The sequence below is a fragment of the Salvia splendens genome, chromosome 14 (assembly GCF_004379255.2).
Source record: "Salvia splendens isolate huo1 chromosome 14, SspV2, whole genome shotgun sequence".
NCBI lineage: Eukaryota > Viridiplantae > Streptophyta > Magnoliopsida > Lamiales > Lamiaceae > Salvia > Salvia splendens.
This window is the reverse complement of record NC_056045.1, coordinates 5,165,218-5,184,779: the sequence shown is the minus strand read 5'-3', so window position 1 is coordinate 5,184,779 and position 19,562 is coordinate 5,165,218. Positions and strand designations below refer to the sequence as shown.

At 36.4% G+C, this 19,562-nt stretch overlaps 1 protein-coding gene across 1 annotated transcript; it reads left to right on the top strand.

Annotated features, from left to right (window-relative positions):
- Positions 1–9,107: 9,107 nt before the first annotated feature.
- On the top strand, positions 9,108–12,104 carry LOC121766058 (transcription factor ICE1-like). Its single transcript, XM_042162391.1, has 4 exons — positions 9,108–10,270; positions 10,564–10,788; positions 11,070–11,240; positions 11,855–12,104. The coding sequence occupies exons 1-4, from the start codon at positions 9,263–9,265 to the stop codon at positions 11,936–11,938; spliced, it is 1,488 nt and encodes a 495-aa protein (XP_042018325.1). The 5' UTR covers positions 9,108–9,262; the 3' UTR covers positions 11,939–12,104.
- Positions 12,105–19,562: the final 7,458 nt, after the last annotated feature.

Below are 19,562 nucleotides of genomic sequence, written 5' to 3'. Positions count from 1 at the left end.
CACAAGCTATGAACAAGTATGGTTACTCCCAAAGCCAATCAGACCACACATTGTTCATCAAAAGAAAAGGTGATCGGATAGCTTGTCTAATCATCTATGTGGATGACATGATCATAACCGGGGATGATGAAGAAGAAATAGAGGACTTGAAGAAAAACTTGTCCCAAGAATTCGAGATGAAAGATCTAGGGGCTCTAAAATATTTCTTAGGAATTGAAGTGCTTCGATCCAGAGAGGGGATATTCCTAAGACAAAAGAAATATGTGTTGGATCTCCTCGCAGAAACCGGACTCCTCGACTGCAAGCCTGCAGATATACCACTTATGGTCAACCATGGCTTAAAGTTTGAAGAAGGAGTCAAACTCGCCAACCGAGAAGAATACCAACGTCTGGTTGGTAAGTTAATATATCTCGCCCATACAAGGCCAGACATATCCTATGCAGTGGGAGTTATAAGTCAGTTCATGCATAAACCCCAAGAAAACCACATGGATGCAGCACTAAGGGTGGTCCGTTATTTGAAGGGGACTGCAGGTTATGGGGTACTGTTAAGGAAGAATGATGATCTTGAAGTAGATGGATTCACAGACGCTGACTGGGCAAGCAACCCGATAGACAGAAAATCTACGGGAGGATACTTTACCTTCGTTGGAGGGAATTTGGTCACCTGGAAGAGCAAAAAACAGAAGGTGGTAGCATTATCAAGTGCTGAGGCTGAATTCCGAGGAATCAAAAGTGGTCTAACAGAGATCATGTGGCTGAGACGTTTGCTCACTGAAATTGGTCTTCCTCCCAAAAGAAGAAGTCAATTATTCTGCGACAACAAGGCTGCTATCAGCATCTCTGAGAATCCGGTCCAACATGACAGAACTAAGCACGTGGAAGTGGACCGTCACTTTATCAAGGAGAAAATCGAAGGAGGGATCATAGAGTTTCCATTTGTCAGATCAGAAGACCAGCTCGCCGACATTCTCACCAAGGCAGTAAATCCTAAGATGTTCGATGAAGTCTTGAGCAAGTTGAGCATCGGAGATGCCGTTGCTCAACTTGAGGGGGAGTGTCACAAAGACTTACCATAAATCAAGAAGGCAAGAAATAATAGATTAGTGCATAATTGATATTCATTTAATAGGATTGATACACAATTACATTGTCTAGGAATAGATTATTCCTTACCATATGAGAATATAATCAGGCCCTATATCAAAGTGTACTCGAATGATTCATCAATATAATGAAATATTACAATCTCTCAATCTTTCAATAATACTATTTCGTGTCGAAAATCTGTTGTGAACAGCTTAGGAAATGTAAACCAGACCAAAAGGTGGTCAGAGAGAGTCCCAATATACTTATTTAGGAAATCAAAGTCCAAAACTCAAGATTTGTGGGCCTAAATGCCTAATCATGACCAAGAATAAAATGTTACTCATAAACCACTAAAACTCGTGTATAAAAAGAGGACCAATTAACGATAAAAAAAAGTACTAATATATTTTCGTTGTATTTAACTATTTATACACGTTTTTCCTTCTATTAATTGAGTAAGAGTTCCGAATTACTACGCCATGGATTAAATATTTGCAAACTTAATATGCGAAATTTTTTTTTGAAAAAAATATCTATTGCCCTATTGGTGATAAATATCAAGTGTTCTTTGTTTCCGCTGTAACATCATGCATTTCTTTTTATCATTAATGATGCAAAACGTATAGAGAAATAAGACTAAATGGAGAAGTAATCAAGAAACCCTAGTTTCTGTGAAAACGAAATATAAATTATCAAAAACAAACTGTCTTCCAAAACAAAAGCAACGCTAATTATAAGCTTCTAGAAAACCGTAGAAATTCAAAAGAAAATAAAACGCAATATAGAAAATTAAAACTAAAACCGAAAAACAGTAAATTGCAGTTTTCATCCCTTAAACGATGTCAGATGGCCAAAATCAATCGTCCGTCATCGCAACGGTGAGTTCGATTCCCAATCGCAATTCCCATTTACCGTGCGAATTTCAAATCGTTCTGACACCGCAAGTTTTTGCCAGATTTCTACGTTGGAACTGAATCAATTAACATAACTAAGTGTTATTAATTCAATGAAAAGGAATTAATTTTACTACTAGTAGTCTACGACCACCTCTACCTAGTATTGTATGGAGACTTTTACTTTTCGAGAAAAAGATAAGAGTAATAACAGGTTGGTACAAGGTAATTTTCCTACTAGATCTCCATATAACATATTTATGGCTCTTTCCTAAAATAAAACAACCTAAATTTAGTACAGCTATGAAATGCACATCACATATAACCTTGAGCTGTTATGACTACTCACTACAGGCCACATATTTAGTCATCGTATGACTAAATCGTCACAATTGAGTAGTGTTATTAAATTAATGTACTATAAAAATGAGATTCACACTTTTAGTAGAGTAATTTTTTAAAGTTACATACATTCACATTTTTTAAAACTTATGTTAGTCTCTTATTTACGCTCTATATGCCCTCACTCCTCTATCTCGTACTCATATGTCATCTATAATTATTCAAATTACGAACATTATACGAGTATCATTACATAACTATTATAATTATGTTAAAATATATTTTGGTTAATATGTACTATATGTATATATTTAATACTAAATGGCAGTTAAATTTCAGAATAATAAAGAAGCTTTTGAGATTTAAAAATTGATTGAAATCTTGAAAAGCTTATTATTGTTCTTGACCTTGCGCTTTTTTTGTTTAGTATATACTTTTTGGTTTAAGTACCTTGTTCCTAGAAAAATGAAAAATGAAAATGATTGGACTATGCAAATCATGTGATGAATTCGATAGCTCTTAATCAATTTTAAATCGCAACTCTCAAAATTAATTTTCTCCGATGATAAAACCGATACAAATTTAAAAAAATGAAAATGAAAATGAAATTATACCTATGTTTTAAATCTATCAACAACCCTCGACTGCATTAAATATTCCTTCTTAAAATCGTTATTTGTTTCGCGCGCTATTTTTTTCGCGTTTTATGATCAAAATGACATAAAAAAAGCTTGAAAAGAACAAATCTTTGGCGGATTTAGGTGGTCCCCTCCTACAACAACACTATGTCTGTCTTAATTAATCTTTATTCTCGCATTTTTTTCATTATTGTATTCCGATTCTATTAATGTAAATGAAATAAATAGAAACAGATTTTCATATTTCTTTCAAAATTCGATTTTTGAATTTAATTTGTTTTGCAAATTTAATTCGGCTCGTATAATTATCTAGAATATAATCCAAGAGTAATTGTTAAATGTAGCCCGACATTAACTAACATTGTATCAGTAAGGTAGTATTATATCTTTGTAAAATATGCTTTGCTTAATGAGACTGGTGAGAGTTAGATAGAGTACTAAAAAGAGAACAAAATATAGTGAAAAATGTGAGATAGAAAAAAGAGTATAAAAGAAAGAAATTTTTGTGTTTAAAAAAAAGTGAAAAAATTATCTGAAACGTGATTATATATTTGTACAAAGATTTATGAGATTATTTATTTTCTATGAAATGTGTGCTTGCAAACGCAATAATTCAGAGAACAAATTTATAGTTCACTGTATTTTATTAATAACTAGTCTCATATATAAAGCATAACTATAAGAGCATCCACAACCGTGCTCTTGCCAGCGGCACGGCTGTGGGCCAGGCCCCACTTTTTCTGTCTGCTCTCTGACAAGAGCACAACACTCACAGTTGTGCTCTTCCGCAAGGACGAGCACAATTAATTTAAAATTCAATTAAACAAAAACATTTCCATAATACTAAAATTCATTAAAAAACCTAAATAATATTACAAATGACAAATAAAATAAAAACGACATAATTAAAATCCTAAAAATTAAAAATTACATAATTAAAATACTAAAAATTAAAAAAAACCACTACTCGTTGCTGAATTTCGCCCACATGTGTTTGATTAGGTCTTCTTGTAGCTGAATGTGGGTTCGGGTATCGCGCATTGTGTGACTTGTCTCGATCCTCTGGCCAACCGTCGTATGCTCACCTCGGCGTGGGGGTGACCTCGCTGTTGAGCTTCCGGCTTCATCCTCGTCGTAGAAGCTAGCCGCCCTCGGCCCTTCGTCGGCTATAATCATGTTGTGTAAGATAATACACGTGAACATGATGTCGGCGATATTATTCACGTACCACAGCCGAGCCGGGGCCTTCACAATGTTGAATCGGGCTTGAAGGACCCCGAAGGCTCTTTCGACGTCTTTCCGCGCGGACTCTTGACGCTGCGCAAAAAGATTCCATCTCGGGTCGTGCGGGCTGCTGAGCGTCTTCACGAAAGTCGACCACCTTGGGTAGATACCATCGGCGAGATAGTAACCCATGTGGTATGTAGTTCCGTTGACAGTGAAGTCGATCGTCGGTGCTACACCATTAATCACATCATTGAAGAGGGGTGACGAATAGAGCACGTTCAAGTCGTTGTTGGATCCGGCAACGCCGAAATATGCATGCCAAATCCATAGGCAGTGGTCGGCAACTGCCTCAAGAATAAGTATTGGGCCGCCGCCTTTGTGACTGCTTAAGTGTTGCCCCCTCCAAGCAGTCGGGCAATTCTTTCACCTCCAATGCATGCAGTCAATGCTGCCAAGCATTCCGTGTGGTGGGTACCCGAAGGAATTCATCCCCGAAGGACTGATTCGTGAAGACGAAGCAACCGTTGGCAATCATCGGTGGTGGGTACCCGAAGGAATTCATCCCCGAAGGCTGAACGAACGCCCTCACAAAAATTCTTTAGACAAAGGATTCTAGTGGACTCACTGATATGCAAATACTCGTCGAAGATGTCGGCCGTTTGCCCAGTAGCGAGTTGTCGAATGGCACACGTACACTTCTGCAATGGCGTGATACTTTACCGGTCGGCTGCATCTGGACTTGTTTGAAAGAATTCAACACGTGCGGACAATGTGTTGACAATTCGCATAAACAAGCGCTTTGACATGCGAAAACGGCGCCTGAAGTAATATGCCGGAAACTGCTGCTGGTCGGCAAAGTAGTCGGCAACGAGCCTTTCGTGGGCTCCCTTCCGGTCCCAATGGATGTAGCGGCGAGTTGATCTAGTTCGTTGAGGAGGAGGAGCGGGGGTATTCGCCGCGACATATGCTTCGTAAGCGGCACGATGTTGTTCGTAGTATTCTTGTTCTTCGCGCTCCGCTTCCGCCATGAGATGGGTGAAATCCATTTGAGGTTTTGAGTGAGGGATGAATGTGTTGATAGTTTGTATGAGAATTATGAATGAGAGATGATTTGATGTGATAAATAGATGATGAATGTGTGTATTTATAGATGATTTTGGGGGGGGGGAAAATCTAAAAAATTCAGAAAAACGGGCAAAAAACGGCAATAATTTTGGGATTTGGAAAATAATTTTTTTTATTTTTTTATCATTATTTATAATTAAATAACGAATTTTAAATAAAAAAATATTCAAAGGCAACGGCTATGCCGTTGCCCAATCGCGTGCCGCCACGTCACCTGCTCGCTGGCACGGCGCTGCTCGATGCATCGAGCAGCGCCGTGTCAGCGGCGCGGACGGACGCGGGTTACGGCGCCACCGTTGCGGATGCTCTAAGTTTCTTAACACAATCATAATATATAGAATTATGAATTTTCAGTGAACGTTGGTTAGAAATCAATAATGGTGACAATCAATACTCCCTCCGTCCGCCAATAGGAGACCCGTTTTTCCATTTCGAGACGTCCGCGATTAGGAGTCCCGGTTCACTTACCATATTTGGAAATTGCAATTTAATACTCCTTACACCCCCAAACCCCAACACCTGTCCCTTTTTAAATTCTCACTCTCTCCATCCTCTCACCTCTCACTCTCTCAACCCCAACACTCTCTCACTCTCTCCATCTACTCTCCTCGTCGAACCCTAATCGCCGCCTTACCTCTCCTCCTGAAAATCTAATCGTCACTGACTAGATTGGTGAAATGGACTCCGATTCCGAACCATTATCACCAATATCTCTCTCACAGACCCCTAACCCCCTTCCATTTCCGCCTCCTCAAACCCTAATCGGCCCCGCCTCGCCTCCTTCCCAGGAATGGGCGTTCGACCCCTCAGAGGCGTCGATTCCGACCCCAATCGCGACCCACTACTCTCCAATCCCAACATATTCTTGGGAGAACACCTCTTGGCCACCTCTTGAATTGTTTTTGGTCACCTCTTGTACGTACTGTAATTAATGTATGGAAGGCAGGTTCTTTGCATCAATTAAAAATTGCAATTAATGTTTTATTTATTCCAGTTTGTTTTTATTTACAATAGGAATACTTAAATCCAATTAAATTTGGATTTAACACACTGAAATTATGAACATTTGTTCATATAGCTCAATTTTTGCATTCAACCAACAATTTAAGTGGGACCCACATTCCACTATCACACTACATTTATTACACACTCAAACTCTTTCTTAAAACCCGCGCTACTTGTGAATGGGACTCCTATTGCCGGACGGAGGGAGTATTTCTTACGCGGATGAAATATTAGATGAGCAAAACGGCGTCGCATGGTGATGCTTAATATAAGGTCAATTTTTTTTATTTGATTTATTTTTTAGGGCAAACTGCCTTAAAAGTCATAAATTTTTCTCATTTTTCGGTTTTTCCCACGAACAAAAAAAATTAACGTATAATGTCATGAACTTTGTTGGGTTGTGAGCATTTCCCATTTGACCCGACCCTGGAGTTTTCCGGTTGAAATTGTGTGGACGTGGCAAGCCTGAAATCTGACGTGGAGAACGCCAGAAATTCATGAAACGACGTCGTTTTCCATAGGCAAAACGACGTCGTCGGTAGACCTCACTAACGGCGAGTTGCTCTCTCCTCTAGAAGCTCCTCCGGAAACGGCGCGAAGGAGGAGGAGGCGGCGGTGGCTGCCGTAAGAACAAGAAGATCAATCCCTCCCCAACGACGACACCCTCAAATTCTCCCCCGCCATGGATTTCCAGCTCCTCAAATCATCAAATACCAGCGTTTTTCACCACCAATTCACTTCTAATTTCGCCGATTTATTGCCTGCGATTTGACAGCAGCCATGCTTTAACCTCGATCCCTCTCGATTAGGGTTTGCTTTCCGCTAAAGCAAGGGGAGAATTTAGAGTTTCACGATCAACGCAGTAATCTGGCGACCTCGATTGAATCGCTGAGCTCCAATGCAGCAATCTAGTTTCAGAGCCTGAAAACGAATGGAAGCTTCTCCAACACGGAGTGGTTTTCAACGCGCCTCCGACGGCGCCGGAAATTGGAGCGGTCGGATTCAAGCATGGGCTGAATTGAGTCACTACACTTTGCTGTGGGAGAAGGAAGGGTGGAGCAGGGCCATGTGGATCATGTGAGGGAGATGGGGAAGGGCCAATTGTACAACTTTGATAGGAACTCCGACGGAGAGTCGACGCAGCGGGACGCACCGGACATTCGTCGTCTCAAAACAAGTGCTCCGTTCTTCGATAGGCTCTCATGGTCGGAAAACCCGTTATGGGAAAACGACGACCAAATATAAAGTTCATGACATTATACGCCAATTTTTTTGTTCGTGGGAAAAAACTGGAAAATGAGAAAAGTTTGTGACTTTAAAGCAGTTAGCCCTATTTTTTATCGATTTTTATTCACTTCGTCACTATACACAAACAGAGAAGCTTTAGAGAAATTCGATTGTTATCCAGCCAACAAATATAAGAAATGAGAAGATCCACAAGCTTGATGGATGACATGGAAACTATGACGTCTCATTTTTAATGAGAATGATTCATATTATTATAGCGAATGAAACTTTTGAAAAATGCACAACGATATTTTTTTATTAACAACAAATGTTACTGGTTAAATAACGTTAATCAGATTGGATAAAATCTAAGAGGCAGCGTGAGGAATGATGAATGTATGACCTAGCCGTAAATGAGAAGATTTATTTTACAAAATTAGATGAAATTTTTAATAAATGCAAAATGTTAGTACTATTTTTATTAACAGCAAATGATACTTGTTGAATCACGTGAATCAGATCAGGTCGAATTTAAGCGACGATGCAAAAAAGGCGCAAATATGACCTATCTGTAGATGAGAATGAATCATTTATAAAATTAGGTAAAACTTTTAATAAATGTAAAATGATACTTCCCCATCTGACATTTAAAAACACATTTTATCTTGACACGAGTTTTAAGAAATTATTTGACTTTATAAAAGAAATTAGTGGAAAACGAGTTTCATTTTATAAAGTACTATTAACTTTATTAGAGTAGTAGAAAGTGAGTGTAATGAGTTAATTAAGTACGATGTCTACTACTAAAAAATGAAAAAAGGTAAATATCTTTAAATGACGGACAACCCGAAATGTCAAACCGGGTTAGGTTTTGGCAGAATGGAGTATCTTTTTAATAATAATAATAATAATAATAATAATAATAATAATAATATAAAATTATACTCCTTGTTGAATAACGTGAATCAAATCAGGTCGAATCAAAACACCAGCTTGAAAAAAAGGCGCAAATATGACCTAATCGTAAATGAGAATGATTTCCTTTAATATAATTATATGAAAAATTTGATAAATGCAAAACGACATTTTTTCAGTAACAATAAATGATACTCCTTGTTGAAAAACTTGAATCAGATTCGATCGAATCTAAGCAGTTACGCGAAAAAGAGCGCAGATATGACCCGGCCGCATACCGCCGGCACTAGATAAGAATTTGTAAAAATGATAATGATTGTATTTATCTATGTTTAATTCCAAAAAATCACAATTGCTAAGTTTGTTTCCAATTTTTCACAAAATTGAACCGATTTTTCAACTAGTCCATGAACTTTTAACCATAGTTGAATCAGCAATTAATGAAAACGAATTTATTATTTTTAATCCAATACATTAAATTATTACTCCATATTAATGGCATTTTTTTTCTCAAGAAAAAGTATAAAGCAGATAATAGTTCTATTTTCAAGAATTTTTTCACCACTTTTTAACTGTGATTGATGTAAATTATATACGTCCGATGTTTTATGTGGATTGGAAAAGGAATATACAGTAAACCGAAATGATTAATTTTCAAACTAAAAAACACAAATCCCTCTCTTTCTCTCTCCTCCCCATCTCTCTCTTAAATTAGTGAAAAGCCACTTGCCTTTTTTCGCCTACGTCTCTGCTCTCTGCAACTCTCTTTTGCAGATAACACACACTCAAACACACCCCACAATGCTGCCGAGGGCCACCGCCGCCGCCTGGATTGACGCCGAGGAAGATGAGGCCATCTCCTGGCCGCCTCGCCAGCACAACGACGCCGCCGCCTCCGCCCGAGACGACGCAATCAACAACGCCTCTCTCACTTCCTTCAAGTCCATGCTCGACTCTGATTGCTTCCTCAACAATGCCATCGCCGCCCCCAATCCCTTCAACCTACCGGAATTCAGCTCCCTTTTATTCAATCCTTTGGATTCCTCTTCCTCCTGCTCTCCCTCCCAGCCCTTCCACCTCGATTCCTCGCCCGCATTTTTACCCCCTAAATCCGTAATGCCCTCTCTCTTCACCGCCAATTTTGACAACGGCGGCTTCGATTTGAGCTGCGACCAGAGCTACTTCCCCGCTCCGGACGCGGTTTCCGCGCCTATGATGATGGGGTTTAACGGATTCAATTCTCAATTTCAATCCAGCGCCGAGTTCGCGACGCGGATGCTTCCCTTTTCCGACGATAGCGCCGCTGCTGGAGGTGCTTCCAACGCAATCAATTTCGAGGGTTTCGACCCTAGCGGCGGAGTCGGATTGAATCCGAACAGGCCTAAGCTGCTGAGGCCGCTCGAGGTCCAGCCGCCGGTGGGAGCGCAGCCGACTCTGTTTCAGAAGAGGGCGGCGCTGCGGCAGAGCTCGAGGCTGCAGAATTTGGGGGCTATGAGCTCGAAGAGCGACGAGGGCTTGACGAGCGTGGATGACGCAGGGGAGATGGAACTGGGGAGGAAGAGGAAGAGGAGCTTTGATGATGAAATGGAGGATATAGGCGCTGATATCTCCACCTTGAATTACGATTCCGATGAACCCACCGATAAATTCGGCTACAATTCCAACGGCAACAGCAGCGTCACGGCTGGCGACCACAAGGGGAAGAGGAAGGGGATGCCGGCGAAGAATCTGATGGCGGAGCGGCGCCGGAGGAAGAAGCTCAATGACAGGCTCTACATGCTCAGATCTGTTGTGCCTAAAATCAGCAAGGTAGGTCTCGATTTTTCCTAATCCAGTAACAATCTGTTTGGGGGTTTCTCAGATTTCGTCCAATTTCATGTTTTTTTCTTTTTTAAATTTATGCTATTCAGTTTATATAAATGTGTTTCTCTCATGCATTTAATGAAGCTCGTGTTGATCATGTTCCCCTTCAGAAATATCAGAGGTTCAGACTGTGAGAGAGAGTGCATGTTTGTGTGCTGTGAATTCTGGGAATAGATGTTCCGTTTCCGATTTTGATTTCCTTTTCTGTTTTCTTTTTGGTGCAATTAAATAATTTGCAGATGGATAGAGCTTCAATTCTTGGAGATGCAATTGATTATCTGAAGGAGCTTTTGCAACGCATAAGTGATATTCATAATGAACTTGAAGCTACCCCAGCTGGATCTCTGCTTCATCCATCGACGAGCTTCAATCCTTTGACGCCCACACCACCGACTCTCCCTTATCGCATCAAGGAGGAAATCTGTGCAAGCTCGGCACCTAGTCCCAAGAACCAACCTGCAAGGGTACACGCATATGCATATTTTCGTGTCCTATCTTTCTTTCTCTGTATATTTTGGGTGCTGACTATCGATTCCTGCAATCAATGGAGAAATTACATCTAGCTTTCTACTTAGGTCAAGAGATGTGCATAGTTCTAGTTTGCATGCTTTCATAATCTTTAGAAGATCAAGAAACGAAGTTGATGTAGTACAAGTATAACTCGAATTTCATACATGCAAATTGTTTTTTGGGTTTCCCTTATGGAATTCTGCTAACGGTTTTGTGTCCTTGAATTTTCTGGTAGGTCGAAGTAAGGCTGAGAGAAGGGAGGGCTGTGAATATCCACATGTTCTGTGCTCGTCGACCAGGTCTCTTGTTGTCGACTATGAGGGCTTTGGACAACCTTGGTCTGGACATCCAGCAAGCTGTGATAAGCTGTTTCAACGGCTTTGCCTTGGATGTGTTCCGAGCGGAGGTAGATTTCTAAATCGCTGTCATTTTCTTGGAGTATATCGATGTTAGATACCAATATCAAGCTTTTTTGGTGGTATGCATCTCATGACCCCACGAACTACGGGGATGCATTAATGTGTTTAATTTTTTTCATGTTCTGTGCATCTCGTAGTAATGAAGATGTTAGATGAGAGGATCTTCGAATTCAACCAGCAAGATAGTAATAAGTTATTCGTCATCCTTGTTATCATCTAATTAATTGATAGGCAGTACATATTGAGCCTTTACCACTTGAAATAAGAAAATAGCAAAGTATACGATTCAAGTAAACTGGAACAGATTTTTGTTGAATAGTCAAGAACATGGATATTGCTAAAAGGCCAGGACTATCTGAATCCCGACAAGTTGAATATGAACCAGAACTATACAACATGTGAGTAGTAGTACTAAGATAATCTATCTCCCTGTTCTTGTTCTTGGGAGTTTTTATTTCTCTTATGGGAAGGTGGAACTGTATTGTCTTTGTCAATTAACTGCAAACATAGTCATTTTTGCAACAATATGCAATTCATTGCTCACCCTCCATTGATATGTCCTGAACTAAACTAGTACACTGTCTCTCTCTCTCTCTCTCAGCAATTCAGGGAAGGGCAGGATGTGTTGCCGGAGCAGATCAAAGCGGTGCTTCTGGATTCAGCTGGATATCATGGTGTTATGTAGATTTCAATCTTGTCTTTATAAACAATTTGCTCAGCAGTAATTGCTGAGTTATGAGTAGGTATGACTGCATCTCATAAGTCATAACAATGAATTCAAGCTAATGCTGTTAGATTATTTTGTGACATTTATTTGGAATTTTTGCAATCTATTTTTTTGAAAACATAAATTTTGTGATCTCCATGTCCTTGAAGTAGCAAATTAAACATACTAGTGAAGCATGAGTATGATGCTTGTTTGTTTAAGGTTATAGGCTTATAGAATACACCTATTCGATTCTTTCCATGTCAGTATTTTATAATTTTCACCATTGACTGTGATTAAATTAAGTTGGGTGTTCTTAGTTTTTGATTCTCAATTGGCACTAAATTTTTCTTTAATCCTACCTGTCATCCTTTTTTAATTTATATTTTGCCACCTGAAATTCATTCATTTATGTAGCCTGTTATAAAACAAACTTTAGAGATTAGTATTTTTTTTCAAAATTATTAACTCAATTCATAAACAAGTGAAAAATGAGCAAACAGCAATATGTGGGTTGGAGGTTTATTTTTGTGTCTAGATGTCGGTGGGACCATCGTATTATCTATAAATTGACTCACTTGTGTAGTCCCTTTCTCAAAACAAAATTGTTCAAAGGCTTCTTTAGATAAATGATAAACTTCCAACTTTTATGGAGTAGTAATAAGTTCTCCCACCTTTTTCTTATGTTAGTAGTTTAATCACCTATTACTTTAATGAAATATGATTATGTTTTAGTTTTTTTTATTTTTAAGGTGCATTTTCCTATTAATTTCTAAACCTTTCGTATGCAAATTATTAATATTAATTTTTCTGATTTTGTAACTAATTAAGATTCTGACTCTAATGCATCATAGTAATATAAATCATAATTCAACAAATAAAATTATTTAGTTTAGCATAATACAATGCTTTTGCATTAACTAATGTGACAACGTTGTTTTGATTGACGTCCAATAGAGATATAACAACACTGAGATCTTGCATGATCGCAAAATCAGAACGAATCAATAGTTTGATATGCATGATTTGAGCTTTGATTAGTATATGGGTCGTTGGAGATATGTTACGGTTTGAAATTTAAATGGAATAATAGCGTGACAAAGCTGACAGACTTAATCTTTTCAAAAGCGTGCATGACAAATTGATTTACTCATTCAGTTTAACCAGAATTTTAGAAAATGAATACATGGATGTCGTGCAACAAATTCACACATTAATTTGTAAATTTGCATTACTTTTATGGTTGGGTCTCGTTAACAGAGTTGCTTATTAAGGTTAAAATATCTGCATTATTTTTTGAACAAGAGATTTTAGATCATGTAAACTAATATTCGAACAACAAAACTACCCAAATTTGTGTCGATTTTAAATGGGCCTGGATGAACTCAAGGACCCATTCTTAACCTTCCATCCTAAAATATGCAACTGTTCAATTTGCAATTACTTATGAAATTGTCAAAGTTATTACTCCATATTAGTATTAGTTATTTTTTAAAATTGCATAATTAACCATAAATTGATCAAATCTAGTTGTTTTTCTAATAATTCACCTTATATATAGGTGTGGGAGGAACAGGTTTGTGTGACTTCAGTCAACTTCATTCAAAAAGTTGGACATTAAAAAAGAAAACTGACTGAGTTTGATTTCTAATTAATTTTCCATTTGGCCATTTTTCTAAATATGCTTCATCATTGTCAATCTAGAATGCATTTCTTGTTATTGTCTTTTTGTATGGTATGCTCAGACCACACCCAAAAAAGCAGATTGATAATGCTGTTTGGGCTTTCAATTTGTCAGATTTCTCCCTCTCTCTCAAATTAGGTCATGGAAGAGATGATGGGGAAATTCTGGAGAGTAAGAAAACGATGCAGTCCTTGTTTAGTGCCGACTTTGATTCTTCACTCATTTATTCCTCACTGCGTTTTTGCCTTTTGCTTTCCATTTCATCATCACTTTTTGTTTTTTTCTATTGCTCTAGCTACCGGACTACTTTATTTCAAGAAATGAAGGAGTAGTACTTATTGGTAGCCCGTAACTCGTCGGCTGACCCGAATAGCCCGCCAAATTTATAGGGTTAGGACTGGAAATTTCTAACCCGATAAAATTAAAATCCGATTAGCCCGCACCCGATTAACCCGTGACCCGTTGAGGCTAGACCCGAAAACCCGATAAAATTTCTATTATTCTATTTTTTACTCCTAATTCGACACTTTATTGATTAATTTTATAATATAGATAACTAAAAAAATAACTTTCAATTTTATATTAAATATACAAATTATATATTAATTTTTAATTAATATAATAATTGATAAATAAATTAAAAACTTCAAATTCACTTTAAAAATATTTAAATTTCTAAAACATGCATTAAAATTTCACGAAATATCTCAAATATTAGTATTTGATCATGTTTATGATTGAGTTTGACCATATATCTCAAATTTATCATAATTAAATATTTTACATTTTATGAATATAACTAATTTTCATCATTATTTATTGGACTGATCGAATGTTAATCTTATCGGTAGCAACCAATTTAACCCGCTGGACTAGCCCGAAACCCGAGCTTTTAGGGTTAGGGCTGAACTTTTACAACCCAAAAGAATTCACAACTCGATTAGCCCGCACTCGATTGACCCGCAACTCGATGGGCTGGCCCGATTGACATCCCTACTTATTGGATTAGTAACGAAATTTGATGCGAAATTGATACTGTAATTTAAGAGAGATGGAAAGACAAAGTGATTCAAGTATTATTAGTGAAAAATAAATTTTATCTTATAAGAGAGAAAAAATTACCAAAAAGTGGACTAGAAACTATAAACAGACAAGTAAATTGCATGCAGTAATTTTTCAAAAACATAGATCCCACTCAACGTAGATAAATGGGAATGTTTATTTAACTAAAGAGCAAATTGCATAAAAATCATGAAGTTAGGTCAAATTCTAGTCAATTTTATAACTCTTAACTAGTCAGTTCCAAAACTATTGTTAATCCGCTGAAAGTAAACTACTCCAATATTAGCAATAAAAATGATGAATAAAAAAGATGTAAAGAACATGAGAGATGAGAGAATAACTAGAAATGAATGATAAATACTAGAGTTTTATATGATGGTTGTCTTTAATATAATATAAGCGAGAATGATAAATACTAGAGTTTTATATGATGGTTGTCTTTAATATAATATAAGCGACAAAATGAGAAAATATTCAGTGGTCCATCCATACCAAAGTGACAAAATGGCATGGTGTGACCAACTAATGAATCTTTGACAAATGGAAGTATAAAGGGATCCACCTCCACTAGACATGCACACTTGTAAAGTTATTTTTAGAAGATATTCATTAGACTATTTTCATTAAAAACTACTTAATCTTTAAATATGAAAAATTAATACCTCTTAAGTATAATATACTATGTACACACTTTTAAATAAAAAATTTATTTTCGCATTAAGCTACTTACTAAATGTATAATTGTTTATATGCGTTAAAAATAAAGAAGATGGAAAAATGAAATTATTGTCATTCTTTTTATTTGTGCTGATTTTTCAATTATATATGTACTTATCCCCATAAATTTTAAATATAATAGTATCAATTATTTTATTATATGATCATTTGTGTAGAGTTTTCAATTCTATGTATAATTATGACCATAAAATTCTAACCAAGTGTAAGGTTATAATTTTCATTGCGGCAAAAAAAGAGATGAGTATTATTATTATTATTAATATTATAAGTATGCAATATATTATATACAGGAGGCAACTAACATTTATGGATATGATTTTTTTTCTTATGTACTTATGTATATAAATTTTTATATAATTGAAAATTCTACAAAAATAAAAAAATATAGCCATTATTTCATTTTTCTATCTTTTCTTTCACATGTATATAAACGATTATATACATACTTAGTAACTTAATATGAAAATAAATATTATATTATGCCTATATTTAAGTATGGACATATATTATTATATAAGAGGCAAAAATATAATGGTTAATTACCATGCAATTTTCCATAAAATTAGTCTAATGAATATCTTCTAAAAACAACTGCATTAAATTTCAAGTCTAGTTGGATGTGGTTCTTCATTTATCAAATATTCATTGATTAGACACACCACAGATTAATTTACTTTGGTATGGATGGATCATTGAATATTTTCTCCGACAAAAGAGCTTGCAATATAAAAAAAAGTGACAATTGCACCGTAAGTAACTGTTTTTTATAGCATTCTTTTCTTCTAATGACCAAGAACTATAACACTAAATAAAGTTATACCGTATAGTTTGTCATATTAATTATGAATAATAATTTAGAATCTTATACTAATAGTTTTTAGACAGCTTTTCAGCCTTTTCTACGCACCTTTTATCATAGGAGTAGAACTCTATGATAAAATTTAATGTATATTATAAACAACTAAATTTAATCAACAATTATTTTATAATAAAAGATAAACACCTTTAAATATATAAAGCTAGATTGAATTAATTGTATATGATAGAGTGTCGTTATATACAAATTCACTCCTTGTCGTAGAACTAAATCTAATTAGTGTTTTTAGGTTTAGTTTTTTTATGGATGAGATGCACAAATGTATAAATTATTTTCACCTTCATCATGAGCCTATTTTACTTTAGCCCAGGGCAAATAAGTCATAAAATATTAAGAGGATTTAACTTCATTCCAGAATATATTACTTTATTATTGTTGATTTTTACTTCATTCCAATAGTATTATTACTTCATTCCAGTACATACAAGCTGTTTCGCGGACGGAGACGTCAAAACCATCCCTTCGACGTTGTGATAGGCCCGAAATTCTAGCTATGACAACAAAATGAAGTGATAGCCTAATTGAATAGTGTAATAAGCACGTGGATTGATGTAATAAACTATTTGAATGAAACATCTGTAGAAGCATTTGAAGTCCTACTAGAATGAAGTAAAAATTCTGTCCAATGAAGTAATAAACCTACTTGAATGAATTGTAGTATTTTTAAAGTGAATAAAGTAAAAAACGAATGTAATTAATTCGAATGAAGCATGTGTTCAATCATTTTAAAACCTACTGAAAGTAAATAAAAACATACTACTATAGTTTCTAGGCATTACGTATTAGAATGAAGTAATAAACCTACTGTAATGAAGTAAAATCAGCACATCTCATCAAAAAACTAGATCTAATGGCCCTAATTTGGTCTGTAGTTTGATCTTTAAAATTAGTTCGAAATTGATCACAACTAGGGATGTCAATCGGGCCAGCCCACCGGGTTTCGGGCCAACCCTATTCGGGTTGCGTGTCAATCGGGTGCGGGCTAATCGGGTTGTGTTTTTTTCGGGTTATAAAAGTTCAACCCTAACCCTAAAAGCTCGGGTTTTAGGCTAGCCTATCAGATTAATCGGGTTGCTACCGATAAAATTAACATGCGATCAATCTAATAAATAATGGTGAAAATTATTTATATTTATAAAATGTAAAATATTTAATTATGATAAATTTGAGATATATGCTTAAACTCAAACATAAACATGATCAAATACTAATATTTGAGATATATGCAAAATAAAACATAAACATCAACAAATTTTAAAGAATGTTTAGAAATTTAAATATATTTTTTTAGTGAATTTGAAGTTTCTAACTCATTTATCTATTATTATATTAATAAAAACTTAATATATAATTTATATATTTAATATATAAAATGGAAAGTTATTTTCTCAGTAATCTATATTATAAAATAATCAATGAAGTGTCGAATTAGAGTCAAACAAATAGAACAATAGAAATTTTATCGGGTTTCCGGGCAAGTCCATCGGGTTTTCGGGTCTGACCCTAACGGGTTGCTGCGGGTTAATCGGCTGTAATTTTACGGGCTGAAAATTTGCAGCCTTAACCCTATAAACTTGGCGGGCTATTCGGGCCAGCCCACGGGTTGCGGGCTAAATTAACATCCCTAACCACAACTATCAAAAGATGCATTATTTTGGTATAATAAAGAACAGAATTTTAAATTTTAATTTATTAATATTATAGTATATATTTACACATTTGATATGATTATAATGAATAGTGCGCATAGCATTTAAATCTAGATTTTGTACTGGATCGGATATTAAGCCCACATCTTCTTTTGTTGTCCTTGCGTACTTGCTAGATGGGCTCGTTTCATGCATTTTTATTGTTTCTCTTCTCGTTTCACTGTGATTTGTTGGAATGTGTTTCACTCACTAAGTTGCTAGCTTGGGCTTTTATTCTTATAATAATAAATAAAATCTTAATTTTGTACTACAAAATGAATATGACAATACACACAAATTAGCATTAAATTAATTCGAGGAGTAGCTATACCAATACTACTCCTTAACAATCCTCAAAACTTGATTCTCATAGTATCATAAAATGGATACATATTTCTTTTATTTATATTAATATAATTATGTAATTTCTTTTATTTTAAAATCACACATTAAATTGTGAGATTGGACGTCCCCAAACTGAACCGAACCGGACGAACCGGCCAGGAACCGTCACCGGAGGTTCCGAACCAGAACCGGAACCGTCGGCGATGGTTCGAACCGTGATCGGAACCGCCGGTTCCCCCGGGCAGGTTCAGGTTCCAATTATTTGCAAACCGTAACCGCCGGTTTCGTCGGAACCACCGGTTCGGAACCGGCGGTTCGGCGGTTCCGACAGCTTTTCAGGCCTATTTCCGACCTACACACTAGCCTTTTCAGAAACCGTCAGCGGAACCGCTGGTTTTCGTCAGAAACTATTAACGAAACCGGCGGTTCCGTCCAAAAAAAACCGCCGGTTCCGGCAGTTCCGCCACTTTTTCAAAAAATTGAATTTTTGAAATATTTTTTATTTAATTTAATCACATTTTTCCCCTATAAATACCCCCTTCATCTTAATTTCTACTCACACCATTCTTGTGTTAACAAGTCTTTCTCTTCTCAATCTCAATTTCTCTATTCTCTATCCTCATTCTCTCTAATTGCTCAAGTTGTTTACATTATTTGCGCTCATAATTTACTCACGTTGTTTACGTTATCATATTCACACAATCACTCTACTCTCTATTCTCCACTTTCAATTTCCATCAATATCATGTCTTCATCTCGTCGTGGTGGTGGTCGGGGCAAGGGAATTGAGCAAGATCAAAGTGATACTCGTCGTCGACGTGCCCCTACTAGAGCACAAGTTACGGAGGAGGTGGGAAGGCGAGCCGCTCTTCGAGCGCAAGTAAGTTCTAATATGTTTTTGTTTTTTTAAATTCATTTTTATTAAATTCATAATTTCATTTTTTAACATCTATGTGTCTATGTGTTTTATTTTTGTTAGTATTTTTATTTAATTGTATAATTTTCGTAGGAGGAAGAAGATCGAAATGCGGCTTTGTTACTTGCCCTCGCCGACCAAGAAGGGGGGCATTCACATTCGGCTTCGCATTTCGAATACGATGTGAATCTATCATCTGATTCGGGCGAAGGCAATGATGGATCACATCAATTCCCCCTTCTAGCGCCGGCCAAGTTGGCGAAAATGATGAGGATGCCGATGCTCCTCCTCCT